This window comes from Myotis yumanensis, unplaced genomic scaffold (assembly GCF_028538775.1).
Source record: "Myotis yumanensis isolate MYYU_CA2020_CCGP unplaced genomic scaffold, mMyoYum1.0.hap1 SCAF_14, whole genome shotgun sequence".
In the NCBI taxonomy this organism is placed as follows: Eukaryota; Metazoa; Chordata; class Mammalia; order Chiroptera; family Vespertilionidae; genus Myotis; species Myotis yumanensis.
The window spans coordinates 27107749-27123264 of NW_027223765.1; the positions used below are offsets into that span (position 1 = coordinate 27107749).

General features: G+C 42.7%; 2 protein-coding genes across 16 annotated transcripts in view; one reads left to right on the top strand and one right to left on the bottom strand.

The window, feature by feature from the left end:
- Window positions 1–2078: 2078 nt before the first annotated feature.
- On the bottom strand, window positions 2079–8907 carry ANAPC13 (anaphase promoting complex subunit 13). 4 transcript variants are annotated; one of them, XM_070433459.1, is made up of 3 exons: window positions 8804–8907; window positions 6195–6320; window positions 2079–2942 (listed from the first exon to the last, which is right to left on the bottom strand). In XM_070433459.1, exons 2-3 carry the CDS (start codon window positions 6291–6293, stop codon window positions 2817–2819), a joined length of 225 nt encoding a protein of 74 aa, XP_070289560.1. In that variant the 5' UTR covers window positions 6294–6320; window positions 8804–8907; the 3' UTR covers window positions 2079–2816. The 4 variants fall into 4 exon arrangements, with proteins under 4 accessions (XP_070289560.1, XP_070289562.1, XP_070289561.1 ...); XM_070433461.1 differs by having other exon boundaries at window positions 8808–8898; XM_070433460.1 differs by lacking the exon at window positions 8804–8907 and adding an exon at window positions 8660–8796.
- Window positions 8586–15516, top strand: part of CEP63 (centrosomal protein 63) — a 42351-nt gene continuing 35420 nt past the window's right edge. For 4 of the 12 annotated variants that reach the window (XM_070433443.1, XM_070433446.1, XM_070433447.1 and 1 more), the window contains exons 1-2: window positions 9286–9303; window positions 11564–11601. In XM_070433443.1, coding sequence (XP_070289544.1) covers window positions 11573–11601 — 29 coding nt within the window. In that variant the 5' untranslated portion in view covers window positions 9286–9303; window positions 11564–11572. Of the gene's footprint in view, window positions 8696–8906; window positions 9002–9223; window positions 9304–11563; window positions 11602–15516 lie in introns of those variants that run through there. The other 8 variants (XM_070433452.1, XM_070433454.1, XM_070433449.1 and 5 more) reach the window with 7 other exon arrangements.

Consider the following 15516-nt stretch of genomic DNA (forward strand, 5'->3'; position numbering starts at 1 on the left):
TTGGAATTCATTTACAGTTTGAGTGATTTGGAGTAAGTCTTTAACTTGGAACATGTCATTTAAGTTGCCATCTCCTGATCAGGGAGGGTAAAAATATCCACCTTCAAAGTGGACACTGGGGCTAGAGATCATGTGTCCGAAGCACATGAAAGCATTCCGCTAACCGTCGTTATTGTTACTATATTATTCAGATGTGGGTCTAACTTGGGCTTGAAGGGATGGGGCTCCTGGACCCACATTCTACGCTCCCAGAGGACAGAGACTGCATCTGGAGTCCTGTGTCTGATTCAGAGAATTCACCCCTGGCTCACAAGGGCAGGGTTCACACTGGGCACGCGAGTCTCTTTTGAACCACACAAACACGATCTAGGTGCTGTCGCCATGCAATATGCCTCTCACTGGGCACATCTGGGTAATTCTACTTCTAAGAGGTATTCCAAGTTCCTTTATTTCCACCTCCATCCTGTTAGCCCAAGCCACCATCATCTCTCACCTGAGCCAAGCAAAGTTCTCTGTCTTCCAACTTCTACTCCTGCCTGCTCAAAACCAGAGGGACTTATATTTAAAAAGATAAAATATAATGAAGGGCCACCCCACCTCCTCCTGCCTGGCCTCCACCTTCCTTGTAATGCCAGTCCCACCTCCCGGATCTATGCAATTTGTTTTCTCTGCAATCACTCCTTATCCCGTTCTTCCTCTGGCTACTCCTACCCATCCTCCAGGTGTTGGCTCACACACTCAAGGAGGGTACAAGAAATATCACATGTCCTTCAAGTCTTCTTGGCCTCACTGTGCAGCACTGAAGCTGTAGTCATGGAGTGTTCTTTCCTTCTCTTAGGGTCTTGCCAGCATTTAGGATGCTCATGAATGACCTGGAACATGAGTGAGGACCTCTATTAGTACTCTCCGTCCACCAGGGTCACTGCTCCTGTCCTCACTGCCTACGCTGAGGGGCCCTTGAAGGAGGTGATTCCAATGCTGCAGGATCTTGGCCTTGGCTGGAAGACTCAGAATTGAGCTTCAGGTCTCTTTTTGGGGGCACCCCAAACCATGTTACTGAATACCACCAGTGACTGGGCACAGCTTTCTACTCCTAAAAGGCTCCTTCTCTCCTTCCCTGCTTCCCAAACAAGAGATAGGCTTGTTTTGGGGCATGTCTGCTTTCTGCTATGGACAGGAAGCATAAAGGGCCTGGCCACTTCCTTGGAGAGTGAGAAACATTCAGAAACACAATTCAACTTCAAATTACGTGCTAGAAAGCTACTTATCACAAGATCTACCCATAATGGCTCAATCTGAATCAGGTCCCCCCAGTCAGGGCCCGGACCCGCTTTACCTGGTCTGTGTGCCCATTCCCTGGATACTGTGTTGGCTTCTCAGGGCTGCACTGTTCTCTGCAGAGCCACATCCCCTGACCAACAGGCACACTGCGTAAAAGGCCTAGCCTCTGGTCTCAAAGTGGGACAACTCTTGGTGCCACCACTTTCACAGCTGCTGTGGGGTCTGCCTTAGGCTAGACTTCAGCTGAAGTCACATCTTCGCTCACCTTTCCCCTTGCCCTATCCTGCTGCTCCCGAGCACAGCAGCCTCTAGAAATCCTTTGCACGAGAAACTCTGCCTCAGGCTTTGCACCCAAGTGACATCCAATTTTTCTTCCTAGAATGTCACAATTTGAAATTATAACTTTGTATGGCTCCGGGTTCAATGCTTGTTTATCCTACTAAACAAAGGCAGAGGCCCTGTTTATTGTGTTCATTGCTGTATTCCCCCGCACAAAGCCTGTGCCTCCCACACAGAACACACACATGCTTGCACCTGGATGTTTGGATCACAGGAGAGTTGTTACACAAGGTTTCTACTGAAACCCCCAAATCAGCTTACTTGTTTGTGATTTAATTCTTCCTCCTAAGAGCTAGGTAAACAGAAGGACCCAGTGAAAACAGGATGAGAAGAGATTTCAATTACTCGGTGTTTTCAGTTTTTCAATGATGGATACGTAAGTATAAGCCAGGGCTTCCTCCCAGAGTTTACAATCTAGACAGAGAACAAGGCAGACACCACTTCACGGAGGCAAATAATTCCAAGGAGGTAATATAAGTGTTTTGCAAAGTACAAGTTCTCATACAATTTATAACTAAATACTGGCTCCATGGTGTTCTGGTTATATCTCAAAGGGCTCTGAGAAAGTAAATCCCATTACTAGATAAAACTAGTGGTTCATCTATCTAGCTGAAGATCCTTTCCAGAAGCATCGAAAGTGGTGGGGAGAGCAGAGGAAATGTCAGATTGTTTAATTTATAAAAGTATCCAAGGTATGAAAACATCACCGGGAATCTCAGGCATCCCAGCAGTCAGTGAATGGGCTTCAGAATGGCTAATACATCTCCACACCCACTCAGACTGCGTCTCCAAATGGGGTACATGGGAAGTTAGTCCTTCTCCTTAGCCTGGCTCCCTCCCTTCGCCTTTTCCTCTCATATCTTCAAGCACCTGTCACAGGACACACACAAGCAGATGGGAAGTGTTAAACTCGGACAGTAAAGCAAAATTAAAGGCAAATGTTTAACCAAACATGTTTAAACACAAGCTAGCAAATGAAGAACTTTAGGTTCAAAGAGCCAAATATTCTGCATTCCTGAGAAATCTCAACCCATTTCCCATTCTGGTATTTCCACACTGCACTTTGCCGCCACAAATTAAGTGGGTGTACATTTTTGAGTGTTGGATCACTAAAAGATTTCAATTAGGAGACTGATAGAAAACATTCTGTATCTCTGTATTAAAAAAAAATTTGTCCATGAGAAGGGAGCCAGGCGTCAGTTTCCTGCAGGGGGGACGTTCTCGTGCAGGTACTGTAAGGCCAAGTCGGTCCACTTCATCTCTTGTTCTTTAACAGATTCTGTGGTGCCACCGTTGTCCTGCTCAGGTTCAGGAAGCTCATTCTGAAAAGGTACAGTGGATATTCAGGACGACAGTACACTGTACATTAACAAACCCCTTAAAACTCAAGAGCACGTAGAATTAAACCGAGTTCCTAGAGACAGGTAGCATAATTGGCAGAAATGTATCCTAAAGAAAGAGCTAGAATAAAAAGGTGTGAGGAAGTATCATTCAGGTCCTCTCCAGAAGGAATGATGGTCTCATGGCTCTAGCATTTGTGCAGGAGGCTAAGGGCACAGCTTTCGGAAGCTACCAGGATCCAAGCCCACCACTCTACCGCTTGGGTTGCTCAGGCAAGGTGTTCAACCCCTTGGAGTCTTTGTTTCCTCTCTGAAAATAAGAGAAATGTAGCCATCACCTCCTAGGACTGCCGTGAGACTAAACACTGTGATTTAGCTCAAGTGCTTAGCACTATGCAGGACGTCCATGTTCAAGGAATATTTGCTATTATTGTTAATGGCTGGGAAAACAGAAAAGAGTCTTTTTTAAAATTCTATTAAGGGGCTGCCTTAATAAAATCTCACATTTGCTGGCATATTCCTTAAGCACAAGAAATGTATTAAGAAACTACCCTGCACCCAACATGCCTAGATTATAATGGAGCTAAGTGGGAGCAGTGAAAATGTAGCATAATATGAGACTACCCCCTAGTGGTGGAGCTGGGCAAATGACAAATGCATATCCTGCCAGCATTTTCTTAAAATGGTAAGCCATGGGCCACACTTAGTGTAGAATGTGGAATAATTTCCATATATATTACCCCAGCTTTATTGAGGTTTAATTTACATATAACATTCTGCAAGTTTAAGGTGTACAACATGATTTGCTACACATATAATGTGAAATAATTACCACAATAAGGCTAGTTAGCACATCCATTACCTCACATAGTTACCATTTTTGTGTGTGTAGTGAGAACTTTTAAGAAAGTTTCCTTATATTTTAAATGTAAATGTATTACTACCAGGACTCTGCTTGGTATCAGAGTTCACTGATACCAATATATTTCTTTTTAATTATCTGAATTTACATTTCTTTTAGGGTTAGCAAATTGTTATTCACTATCCAGACTTATGATTTTCCAATGGATTCCAATTTGCAATATATGAATATGTTCTTCTCCTTTAGAATTATTTTAATATATATATAACGATTTATTTATAATATGATAAGCATGTTTGAATCAGATACATCCTGCTCTACAAGCTGAGAGAAACTATCACTTATTGTAAAGGAATAATATACGTTAACTTAAAGTGAAAGTTTGGTTCCAGTAATTAGTTATAGCTGACAAAGCATAAACAAGTTCTTGCTTAATGAATTAGTTAATTCAGAGGCAGGCAACTTTGCTTAATTTCATCCCATCTGTGGTATGTGTTCTAAAATGATGTCTTTAATCTGGTCACGATTGTCCCTTGGCAATGAATACCAACATATAAAATTGCATATGTGCTTGGAAAACAAACACAAAATATCATAAATGCAACCATCTATTATGGTACACTGTAAAAATGACCACAATTCTTTGCAGCTACTCTATGAAAAGGCAGTGTATTTCCCCATCCCTCACTCACTTTCAAAGACTTTAAAGCTCTGAGCCTCTGCACAGTCCCCACTGCTGGAGTGCCCTTGTCCACCCCCACTAAACTGCTGGTCCTCCCTTATGACCAGCTTAAACATTACTTTCTCTCTGTGGCTTCTCCTAGACTAGGAGCCACTTCCTATACCACGGTGGCTGTTCATGACAACCCCCTTAAAACCCTTATTATAATAATTTTTTGTTTTTGTGTGCTTCCTCCCTAGACACGCAGGGGCAGACACTGTATCTTATGTTTACATAATCTGGCACACACAAGGCTTCCAAAGACACACTTATGGAATGAAAGAAATCGAAGTTCACAGGACAGGATCTGGAGCCTCACAGACCCAGGTGTGAAGTCCAACTTATCAGCTACCCAATCCTGGGCAGGTTCCCCTCTCTGATCCTATTCCTTTCCTGTAAAATGGGGATAACAGCACCATCTTGCAAGGCTGTTTCAAGATTAGAGATAATGTATGTCCAATTTCAACCTCCGTCCATGGCATAAAACTGGTTTTCACTAAATGGCAGCTATAATTCTCATGACCCTCTCTTTTGACTATTTTTCTAAAGTTGAAATAAGCTGTGATTATGTGATATGTGTATTACTCATTGAACATATTATCATCTCTTATTCTTAAATGAAAACATTGTTGAGCTAGATTTTCTTTCTCTGTAATAGCAGCAGCAGTCTATCCGTAAGCTCTATCTTAGTAACAGCTCTTGTCAGGATAGTTGGCATACTTCAAAGAAAAGCATTCCTCTATGATATAAATAGAATATTTAATAAGCACTTATACAAGCTAAGCTTTTAGATAATTTACTACATAAGTTTAACAAACTCTTTGCAGGGCAATTTCACAGAGAGCAGACAAGTGTATTCCAGGAGCCTATTGATCCAAAGGCAAAAGGAGAAAAGCCAGATTTTTTAAATTATTTTCCAGGGAACTTAGGATAGGTGTATGTTCTAAGCATGTGAGTTTTTAATAATATCAACAAGCCAGTGGTAGGGAAGTAAGAAATACCATATAGCTTATATGGCACTGCTTTGTATTCTTTCCCATCTTATGCATTAAACCCTCATTATCTGGCTTACTGGCTTACTGGCTTTGGTGTAATTGACAGAAAAGGCTCAGAAGACCTGGTTCCAGTCCTGGAATGACCCCTAACTAAGGTCACATCAGCTTTCTGAACCACATTTTTCTTTAAGTAAAAAGTCTAGATCAGTGGTTCTCAACCTTCCTAATGCCGCGACCCTTTAATACAGTTCCTCATGCTGTGGTGACCCCTAACCATAAAATTATTTTTGTTGCTACTTCATAACTGTAATTTTGCTACTGTTATGAATCATAATGTAAATATCTGATATGCAGGATGTATTCTCATTGTTAGAAATTGAACATAATTAAAGCATAGTGATTAATCACAAAAACAATATGTAATTATATATGTGTTTTCCAATGGTCTTAGGCGACCCCTGTGAAAGGGCTGTTCGACCTCCAAAGGGGTCACGACCCACAGGTTGAGAACTGCTGGTCTAGATGCTCTCCGGAAGCTTCTATTCAGTGGACTCTACAGCTTTGATTTCTTTGCCTTACTAGTTTATCTGCCCATTGATATTCTACCTCTACCAGGGCCCTCTGACCCATTCCCCCCAGCACAAATGACAGCCTACCAGTGGTATTGCCACATCCTCGTAGGGCAGCTTATCTTCTCGCCAAGCATCATCAATCAAATCCAAGATCCTTCCATCTCTCTGTACTTCACTGTCCATTCTCCTGCAGCTCTGATCTTGTCAAATCTGTCAGTCAAAGAGGTTATTTCTAAAACACAGACTCAGGAGGTGATGTAATCCAGCACTAGGGTCCCCCAGGTTTCTTAGCTTGGATGTGTCGTCTGACATATAAGCCTGGGAAAGACTCGTCTTCTCATCTGGGTCAGGTGACAACTTATTTATATGTAATCACAGTCCCTCCTTTCTCTTTCCCCTCCAGCTGATAAATGCTTTGTAGTGTACACTGAACAGAGGACATGGCCCAGACCAGTGGCATGTGACAGGAAGGCAATACATTTGAGGGCCTCTGTTCTAAGGCCACAGCACATCTCGAATGCAGCTTTTCTTTCCCCACTGGCACATTCACCTTTCCCTTTCAGGATGCCTTTGGCGAGTCCCTGGCTCATAAGCAAGCCTCCTCTCTGGTCCCTGTAGCGTTTCCTGCACCATTTTTACAAGAGTCACCACCTGCCTTGCCTCGAATGTTGGCATTCTTAGCCCAAGAAGCTAAATGATAACACTGAATTATACAAAGTGACCAACCACAGACCTGACAGAAATCCTCAGCTGGGCTTCTAAATACATGGCCTCCTATCTTAAGGTGGTACTCAGGCTGGGCCCTGAAAGCAGCATCTCCAGGTGAGCACTAGTGGTAGGGCTCCATGCTGCTTGCTTTTCCTTCCCTTTGGGGTGACTCTTAATGCTGCACGCCCTTTAATGCCTGGTCAAGATACTTACTTGTCATGCTGATCCCCCCCCCCCCCCCCCCCCCTTTTACTTTTCCCTACACAGCTTTCGCCAGCCTGGAAAGGTACCTCTGGGTTCCTTGTTTCCAAGTTTGGGCTATTCTTCATCACAGGCATCACTCTATTGTGCTCCCTGCTACAAAACACCCTGATGGCCTGCTGGTCAATGGCACCAAAGGTACTCGCAGTCACTCCCACCTCTAGGAGGATGAAAACTCATACAAGAAACCAACTTTGGGAGAGGAATCCACCTCCTTCATGTAGGCCTGTGCTTGTCTCCAACAGTATGACTGCAAGATTGCCCTGACACGTGGAAAATAATTGTGCAGGTGGGACCAGGGGAAGGGTTTTTACCCCCATGATAAGGATGCAGACAAAACTGAAGCCCAGCTACTTCTGCACCAGTGAACCAGATGAGGTCTTAATGTTTCCCACAAGAATTAATCCAGTATTACCCAGTAAATAACTCAAAACAAGGACCGCGTCTTTAGAATATTTACACACAGGGGGTCCTTACCCTCAGCTCCAGTTATGTTTCTGGAGTCCCTGTATTACAAGAGCCCCCCTTTTTCCTGCTGCCACGCCTCTGACCTTGATGCCCTGGCCTCTGGGATACCCTCCTCCTTATTCTCTGCTGATCAAAACCTGATGATCTTCCCGGTGCCCACAAAGATTCTACCTTTTTTTGTACATTTTTCTCAAATGACCCCAGCTTCAGCAGCATTCTGCTCTTGAACACTTCCTTCTTGTTCTTATTATCCACTAACCATACTTGGTTGGCTCCGTGACAGACTGCTCAGGGATTATCACCTCCAACTGTTAATGTGTACATTTTGTAACAGTGACTCAACACATCTTTCCCCTATTTGGCCTCAATCTTTTTTCACCTGTCACTCTTTCCAACACCTCTAAGCCTATCCTACTGTCCGTCCTCTACACTTCAAAGCCTCTATCCCCCATCACTAACCTGTACTTTTCCTTTCAAACTCAACGTGGGCCTAAGATCACCCGGGTCAACACCCCATTTCTAGAGTAAGGAGCTAAGGTGTTTCCTTAAGGGGCTGGAAAGCATCGAGGCAGGCACTGCGTCCAGGACGCGGCCCCTGTCCCAAGCCCTTGCTACACTGGGCAGAATGAACCACTACCAGTTTCCTGAACAAACTTACACGTGTGGTTGTCCCGATCCCGAAATGCTCGTTCCTTTCTTTTCCCCCCAGCTGCTCTAAAAAACTTGGTTCCTGCAGAAGGCCTTCTGCAAGCCCCCCGGCAGAGCACAGCGCCCCCTCCTGTGCAGGTCCCAGCTCCCAGTGCGCAGAGTGGTCCCCGATTGGGAGCTGGTCACACCGCCGGTTCCACACACTTCCCAGACACTCGGTGCGTGCGTTCGCCGGGGCAGGGGCACGTTTTATCCATCTCTGTGTTTTATAAATACTCAGTGACACGATCAAAGCAAGAAGGGCTTTTCCCTTGCTAGAAATGACCCTCGCAGGCCACCACCATCGGTACGGCTGTGTGGGGCCGCCCACAGCACCCACTTCCGGCTTCGGGCTGGATAGACCAAAAGTGGAGGCGGGGGAGGTACAGGTCCCGGCCCACCACGCAAGCCCCTTTCTACCCGACCTGGCCAGCGGTAAGGGCAGTGAGGAGGAGGACGAGGTGAAGACAGCGGCCTCGGCCGATGGGAGTGGAGGGGAAGTGTGACGCTGAGGAACGAGCTCGTTCCCGCTCTCCAAAAGCAAGGCTAGGGGCGCGGGAAACCCTTACCAACCCGGCGCTGCACCACGTGACCGGCACGCCTCTTCCTCTGGGCCCCGGATGTGGACGAGCCCATTTGCTTGCACGGCGGGGAGGTCAGGAAGAAGGTTGTTCCATTAAAAGTAGGGGGGCACGGGGCGGAACAAGCGTGCGGACGGCGGAGGCTGGACGTCAGGTTGGGCGTGACGCGCGCGCGCCCGGCCGAAGGTAACGGCGGGAAGACTCGGGCGCGCGCGCGCGCGCGGCGGCCCCCTAACCGCATGTGCGCTCGGAGGATGGGCGAAGGGCGGGCGTGTCCTAGTCCGGAGGCGGCCCTGGCCGCGGCGGGGCCCTCGGCCGCGCGGGTCTATGGCCCGGGGCTGGCCTCCGCGGCAGCCCGCAGGCCGTCAGGCCCGCCTGCCCCGCCCCGGGCTCGCCCCGGCGCCCCGCCCCTCGGCCTCCCCGCGTACGGCCGGCGGACCCGCGGAGGCGGACATGGCCTCGCCGGGCGCGCTGTCCGGGCCAGCCAGGTGGTCAGCCCTTCCCCGAGGCCGGGCCGGCGGGGGACGGGGTGGGCGAGCTGCTCCCGAGCCCTGGGCTCCCCCGCACTGACCCTCCTGCCTCGTCTGCCCTGTGTGGTTGGTCAGCTTGCTGCTGGCGTTGTTGTGATTCGGGGCAGGTGATGCCGTTTCGCCTACGGTGGGAGGGTTAGCCATTTAAAACAAGTGGATTCGTTTAAAAACATGAATGTTAGTACAGGAGGGTCTGAAGTGGGGGAACCTTGAACGGTGGATTGCTCCATGCAAATCATGGCTGGGAAGTCAGTGATGACTGAGGGTGTGACGGGGATGGTGCCCTAGGGACACTCTAATAATGAAGATGTCGCAGAGAGAAGATGAGCGAGAATTCGGTGACTAGTCTTCATTTTAGTTGCAGTACACTTATTTGCACAAAGTCGTTTTTCTTGAGCCTTACATCTGATTCCTGAAACTTTTTAAAGTGTTATTCCTTTTAATAAATCAGGGTTATAGGGAAGGTACCCTATAGTTTCACAGTTCCCCACATGCTTGCACTTAATTTTATAGATAAAAGGAAATCATAACAATCATCAGCCACACGTTACCTTCAAATAGTAACGTTTAGATTTATAGCTGTAGCTTAAAGATGTAGTAAAGTGCATTATTTTATTACGTGGAATGTAGATTTGGAACCTTTAGATTGACTTTTATCCTGACCTTGTCCTTTGTATATTATCAGTGATCAATATAATTTCTATATATAAAAGGCTAATATGCAAAGTGTCCCCTCAGGAGTTCCACCCTGAGACCGGGAGTTCGCTCACTATGATGTGCACTGACCACCAGGGGGTGGTGCGAAGGAAGGCCCGCGGGCAGCTGGCAGCGGGATTGCTGGCCAGGCCTAGGGACCCAACCTGTGCACGAATTTCATGCAGCGGGCCTCTCGTGTCATAATAAAGACAATGTAAAATGTGTTAAAGCTTTATAAACATTGTCACACTCACTGCCCTTTAAAATGTATGTAGATTCAGGTTTTAAAAATTATAATTGTGTATGTCAATTGTACTGATTCCATTTTCCTCCCACTGAAAGGATGACTGCTTGGTCCTTCCTGTTGCCCGTAGTAGAGGTGGCCGATGTAGTCCACTCTCAGAGCTTCCTACTCTAAAAAAAAACGTCAACTTGTTATTGATTTCAGACACTGATTTTTTTTTTTTTTTTTTTTTTTTATGTTAGGGTTGTGTTTTTTCTTCTCTCCAAGAGCTAGGCTTATGTTTTTCAGTTTTGCAAAACCACAGTACTGTCATCCACCTATGAAAATTAATAAAAATTCCATAATGTCAGTATTCAGTCTGGGTTCAGATTTCCCCTGTCCCTTAAACGTCTTTTTATAATTAACTTGTTTGGGTCAAAAATCCCATGGAAATCCACATGTTGCATTTGATTGATACACCTTTTAAAGCTTTTAAATCTAGCCGTTCCCTTGCCTCCCCTTCCCCTTAACATTCTAGATTTAGCTAATTACATCTGTATTAACATGTACATCTGTTTCCTTTATTGTCATTAAACTAGTAGATCTAGAATTGTACTGTCCACTATAGTACTCACCAGCCAGCTGTGGCTATTTAAATGAATTAAAATGAAATAAAACCAAAAATTCAGTTCCCTAGTCACATTAGCCACATTTCAAGGACCTGTAGTCACAGGTGCCTTGTGGCTACTGTTTGGTGTAGATAAAAAATGTTTCCATGATTGCAGAAATATCTGTTTAACAGCACTGATCTAGAAGTTTGATCAGATTCAACCTTGATTTTTTTTTTTTTTTTTTTTTTTTGGTTGGAGCAGGAAGGGGGGGCACAAGGGAGGAAGCTAGAAGTGGGGGGAGCAAGGCGATGTCCTTTGGTGCAGTACACTTCCTGTTGCATTAATTATTAGAGAGGCACACAAGGAATTGTCCCTCTTTGTGATGTTAAGATTGAGCAGCATAGTGGGTTCAAGTGTTGTCAGCCCCATCCATTCATCATGAAATTCCCTGTGAGCCTTTCCCTTAAAAGGGAAGTCTTCTCATGGATTTAGATTGCCTACATCCATTATTATATCAGGAGTTTAATGTGGTGATTTTACAATTCTATCATTCCTTCAGTATTTATTAGCTGGAAATCTTTCATGAAGAACTTTCTCCCACCAGCTATTTGACTACCATCAGTTGTTTGAAACACAACTTGTACAGGAGAGGCAAGAAAAATGCTTAATTCTTTCCCTCTATTTTCAGACTACAGTAATGAGTTGGTGGCCTAACGACCTCCAAAGGTAACCATGAGGGTTTTTGCCTTTTAAAAAATCATCTTGAACTTAATTGACTTGAATATATTTAAACTGTTTTAACCTCTTGCAGTCATTTTTTATTTTTTGGATGCTCAAATTGTCCCGTCTTTTGGCCAGTGGTGGGCCCTTTAAGTTGGCTCCTGTAGACTTTGATGTGTCTCGTGGTCTCTGATAATTTCCTCATTTTCTGGTAAAACATGTTCCTGGCCCATTTATATATTTCTGGCCACCAAGGAGCCTGGTTCCTTTGAGTGGGCGATGGTATAGAGAGACCATAGTCTGGGTGCTAGAGGTACTCTTGCTGCGAGGTTGGTCATTAGTTCTAGGTTTACAGTGGCCAGAGTTAGTAAATACATTTTTTAAAGAGATATATAGAGAATTCACACTGATATTTCCAATTTAATAGGTTTTTCCTGTATTTGATTTTATATTTGTATCTTTTCCTCTTTTGCTAAAAATATTGGTACCTAATGTCATTAACATAATTACTTTTTTCTTATCCTATATTTTATATATAACTGTTTCAAATTAACATCACCGATTTTATTATCAACAATATGATTCCTGAATAGTGTTCAGGATTTCTTTGCAGTTCTTTTTTATCCTTACTATATATATCCATTTTTTTGGATATATATACAGTGCAATTATTGCATTTTGAAAACATGAAACAATTTGGTATATTGTTAGGCTGTCAACCTGATATCTAGATGGTAAGTTGGTTTATTTAATTTTGTTTTCAGTTTTTCAATCTTGCTTTTTCCCCATTTGGATTTGTTTTATTATATGTAAACCATTAACATAGTTCCTACAAAACAAGTACCTGTAAAACAAAGTACATCCCTCTTTTCTCCACCTGACTCCCTTTTTCATAGGTATCATATTTACTAGTTTTGGGTTTATCTGTTCCTGTAAACAAATGCATCACACACACACACACACACACACACTCCCTTCTAAGATAAAAGGTGGTTTTCACATATACTGTTTTTATCTTGCTTTTTTTTTTTTTTTTTTACCTAATAATATATGCCTTGTAGAGCCCTCCACAGAAGTATGTAGAGATTGTTACCCCTTTTTACAGCTTCATAGTATTTTATTGGTGGATGAATATTCAAATACTTCCCTGTTGATAGGCATTTGTGTTTTTTCCGACTATTGCAAGTAGTTGTGCAATGTATATTCTTGTGCATATGTGACTTCGTATTTTTGCCAATGTGTCTTTGGGATAGTTTCCTAGGAGTGGCATTTTTTGATCAAAGGGTAATAAATGCATGTATATCGGTTTTAGGTATTGCCAAAATCTCTATAGTAGTTGTACCACTTTATATTCCTACATGCAATGTACATGGGTGCTTATCTTCCCATACCTCATGAGTGTGTATTGTCAAACTTTTACTTTTTGGTTACTATAATACAAAAGAAATGCTAATTCAATGTAGTTTAAATTTGGTGAGCAAGGTCAAGCATCTTTTCATATGTTTAAGGTCATTTGTCTTCTGCCCATTTTTCTATAGATTTCTTCCTCTCCCCCCCCATTTTAGGTTCTCTGTATATTTGAATAATTAAGCCTTTATGATAAAACTTTCAAATACTGTTGTCATTTGTCTTTTAACTTTGCTTATGGCATTTTTCCCATGAAAAAAATGTATTTTTTAAACACCATATTTTTATTGATTTCAGAGAAGAAGGGAGAGGGAGAGATAGAAACATCAGTGATGAGAGAGGATCATTGATTGGCTGCCTCCTGCACCCCGTTTACTGAAGATTGAGCCTGCAATCCAGGCATGTGCCCTTGACTGGAATTGAACCTGGGACCCTTCAGTCCACAGGCTAACACTCTATCCACTGAGCCAAACCGGCCAGGGCAAAATGTATTTTTATTTACTCCGATTTCTCAGCCTTTCCTCTTATTCTTTCTAGATTTTGAGTCACAGTGTAAACAGTGTTTTACACTTTTATTTTGGAAAATTTCTTTGATACTTTATCTGCTGATTCCCCCTGTGCAGCCCCCACCTCCCCCCGAATCCCCACCTTAAGTTTAATAAGTAGGGACCTTTCTGGGCAGTGGTAAATTATAAATTATTGATTTTTTTTGGAGCAGCCATAATATATCTGACAGAGCCATCCATCTTTATAATCATAGTAACACCAAGGCAGGTAAGGGACAGAGCATTATATCCATCTTTAAATGAGAGTTGATGGGTACACATGTCCCTTCTTTTAGTACACATTTATTTATAATTCCACCCAGAACTTTTTTCTTCCTGTGTCCCATTTTGTAAATAATTTTATCTTGGCCATATACCCTAGATATTTTTCCTGATCTGTAAAATGAAGAGGTTAAATTGGAGGTCTCAGATCCTTTCTAGCTCTTAAATTCCCAGAAATATGTTAATGAATTTCAAGGATTTGCCCATTATCAGTTATCCTATTTGGATTATTCCCCTTAAGATTAAAAGTGAAAGTCTGCTTTCCAGACTTGGTGAAAAAGCTTGTATTTCCTTTAATCATGCTATCCCAGATTTCACTGATTTAAAACAGCTTTGATTTCAAAGGATAGTTTTAATTAATAACTTTTGTTTGTTGATGTCTTGCTATAAATGTAGAAATGACTAAGATTGCCGTGCAATAATTGTAGAGCTATACAGTTTCCATTGAACCACATTAGCATTTTATGTTAGTGGCCAGGAGTGGCAGATTACCAAACAGTAATTACTTAAATTTGTATTTAATATTATGAACAAAAAATAGTTAACTTTACATAATTATCACATGGCACAGGCAAAGTAGAAAGCAAAGTGACATAGTGCCTAGAGTTGAATGAGTGCCAGATTGGTCAGGAAAGAAAGTAGTGATATAGCTATGAGAAACTGAAATGAGAAAAGTCCTCAGAAAATCTAAATCCTTGCTGTTTACCTGATCCTAAGGAATGAGAATAGATGGTGTTGACTGCTACTCAAGCAGATTGGTGAAGGTATTGTTAAAGAAACATAATTATACGTTAGTAAGATTATTTTACACGGAGAATGCTGCTGCTCCCCCTCACAACCTACCCCCACCTTTAAAAAGAAGGATCTCTTTGACTTAGACCCGTGGTCAGCAAACTGTGACTCGCGAGCCACATACGGCTTTTTGGCCCCTTGAGTGTGGCTCTTCCTAAGCCTTAGGAGTATCCTAATTAAGTTAATAACAATGTAGCTACCTATATAGTTTGAATTTAAAAATTTGGCTCTCAAAAGACTTTCAATCGTTGTACTGTTGATATTTGGCTCTGTTGACTAATGAGTTTGCCGACCACTGTCTTAGACCATTATTTTGAATTCTGAAATAGCACTTTTCCTCCTCATGTGGACTATTTTCACTATTGTGCTGCTGCCACCTGGTGGCCATGATAGTGATGTCATACTTAGTTTATATTTTTTCCTGTATTCAGACTTTTTGATTTGGTTTGATTTTGTTTATTGCCGAGAAGACTCTATTGAACCAAAAGAAGATATGAAGGTATTTTAAGATCTGGAATACTGTAGAATACATAATATTGTACATTGGCTGAGACTCAGCAGTCACACTGCCTATGTTTGAATCCTAGGACTATAATTTGTAGTTTACCAGTCAAGTTATTTAACCCTCGAGGTCTCAGTTTCATCAGAGTAATAGTATCTGTCTTTTATGAGTGTTGTGAAGAATTAGATAATATATACAAGGCAAAAACAGTTGGTACATATGTGTTGACTTTTTGCTATTATAAATATTGCTAATTATAAAGTAATGTCACCCAGAAAATATATCAATGTATTTATATTACTAAATGTGTATTATTAATATATATATTACTAAGTATATTAATGTTTAAGAATAGCATGATCTAACTAAATGTAATTTTACTGATGATAATTT

Bases quoted from the DNA above. Each gene is read 5' to 3' on its own strand.
- ANAPC13 (XM_070433459.1), bottom strand. From the start codon at position 6,293: ATGGACAGTGAAGTACAGAGAGATGGAAGGATCTTGGATTTGATTGAT. The intron at 2,943-6,194 runs GTAGGCTGTCAT...GTACCTTTTCAG, and splicing joins AGGATGTGGCAATACCACTG to AATGAGCTTCCTGAACCTGA.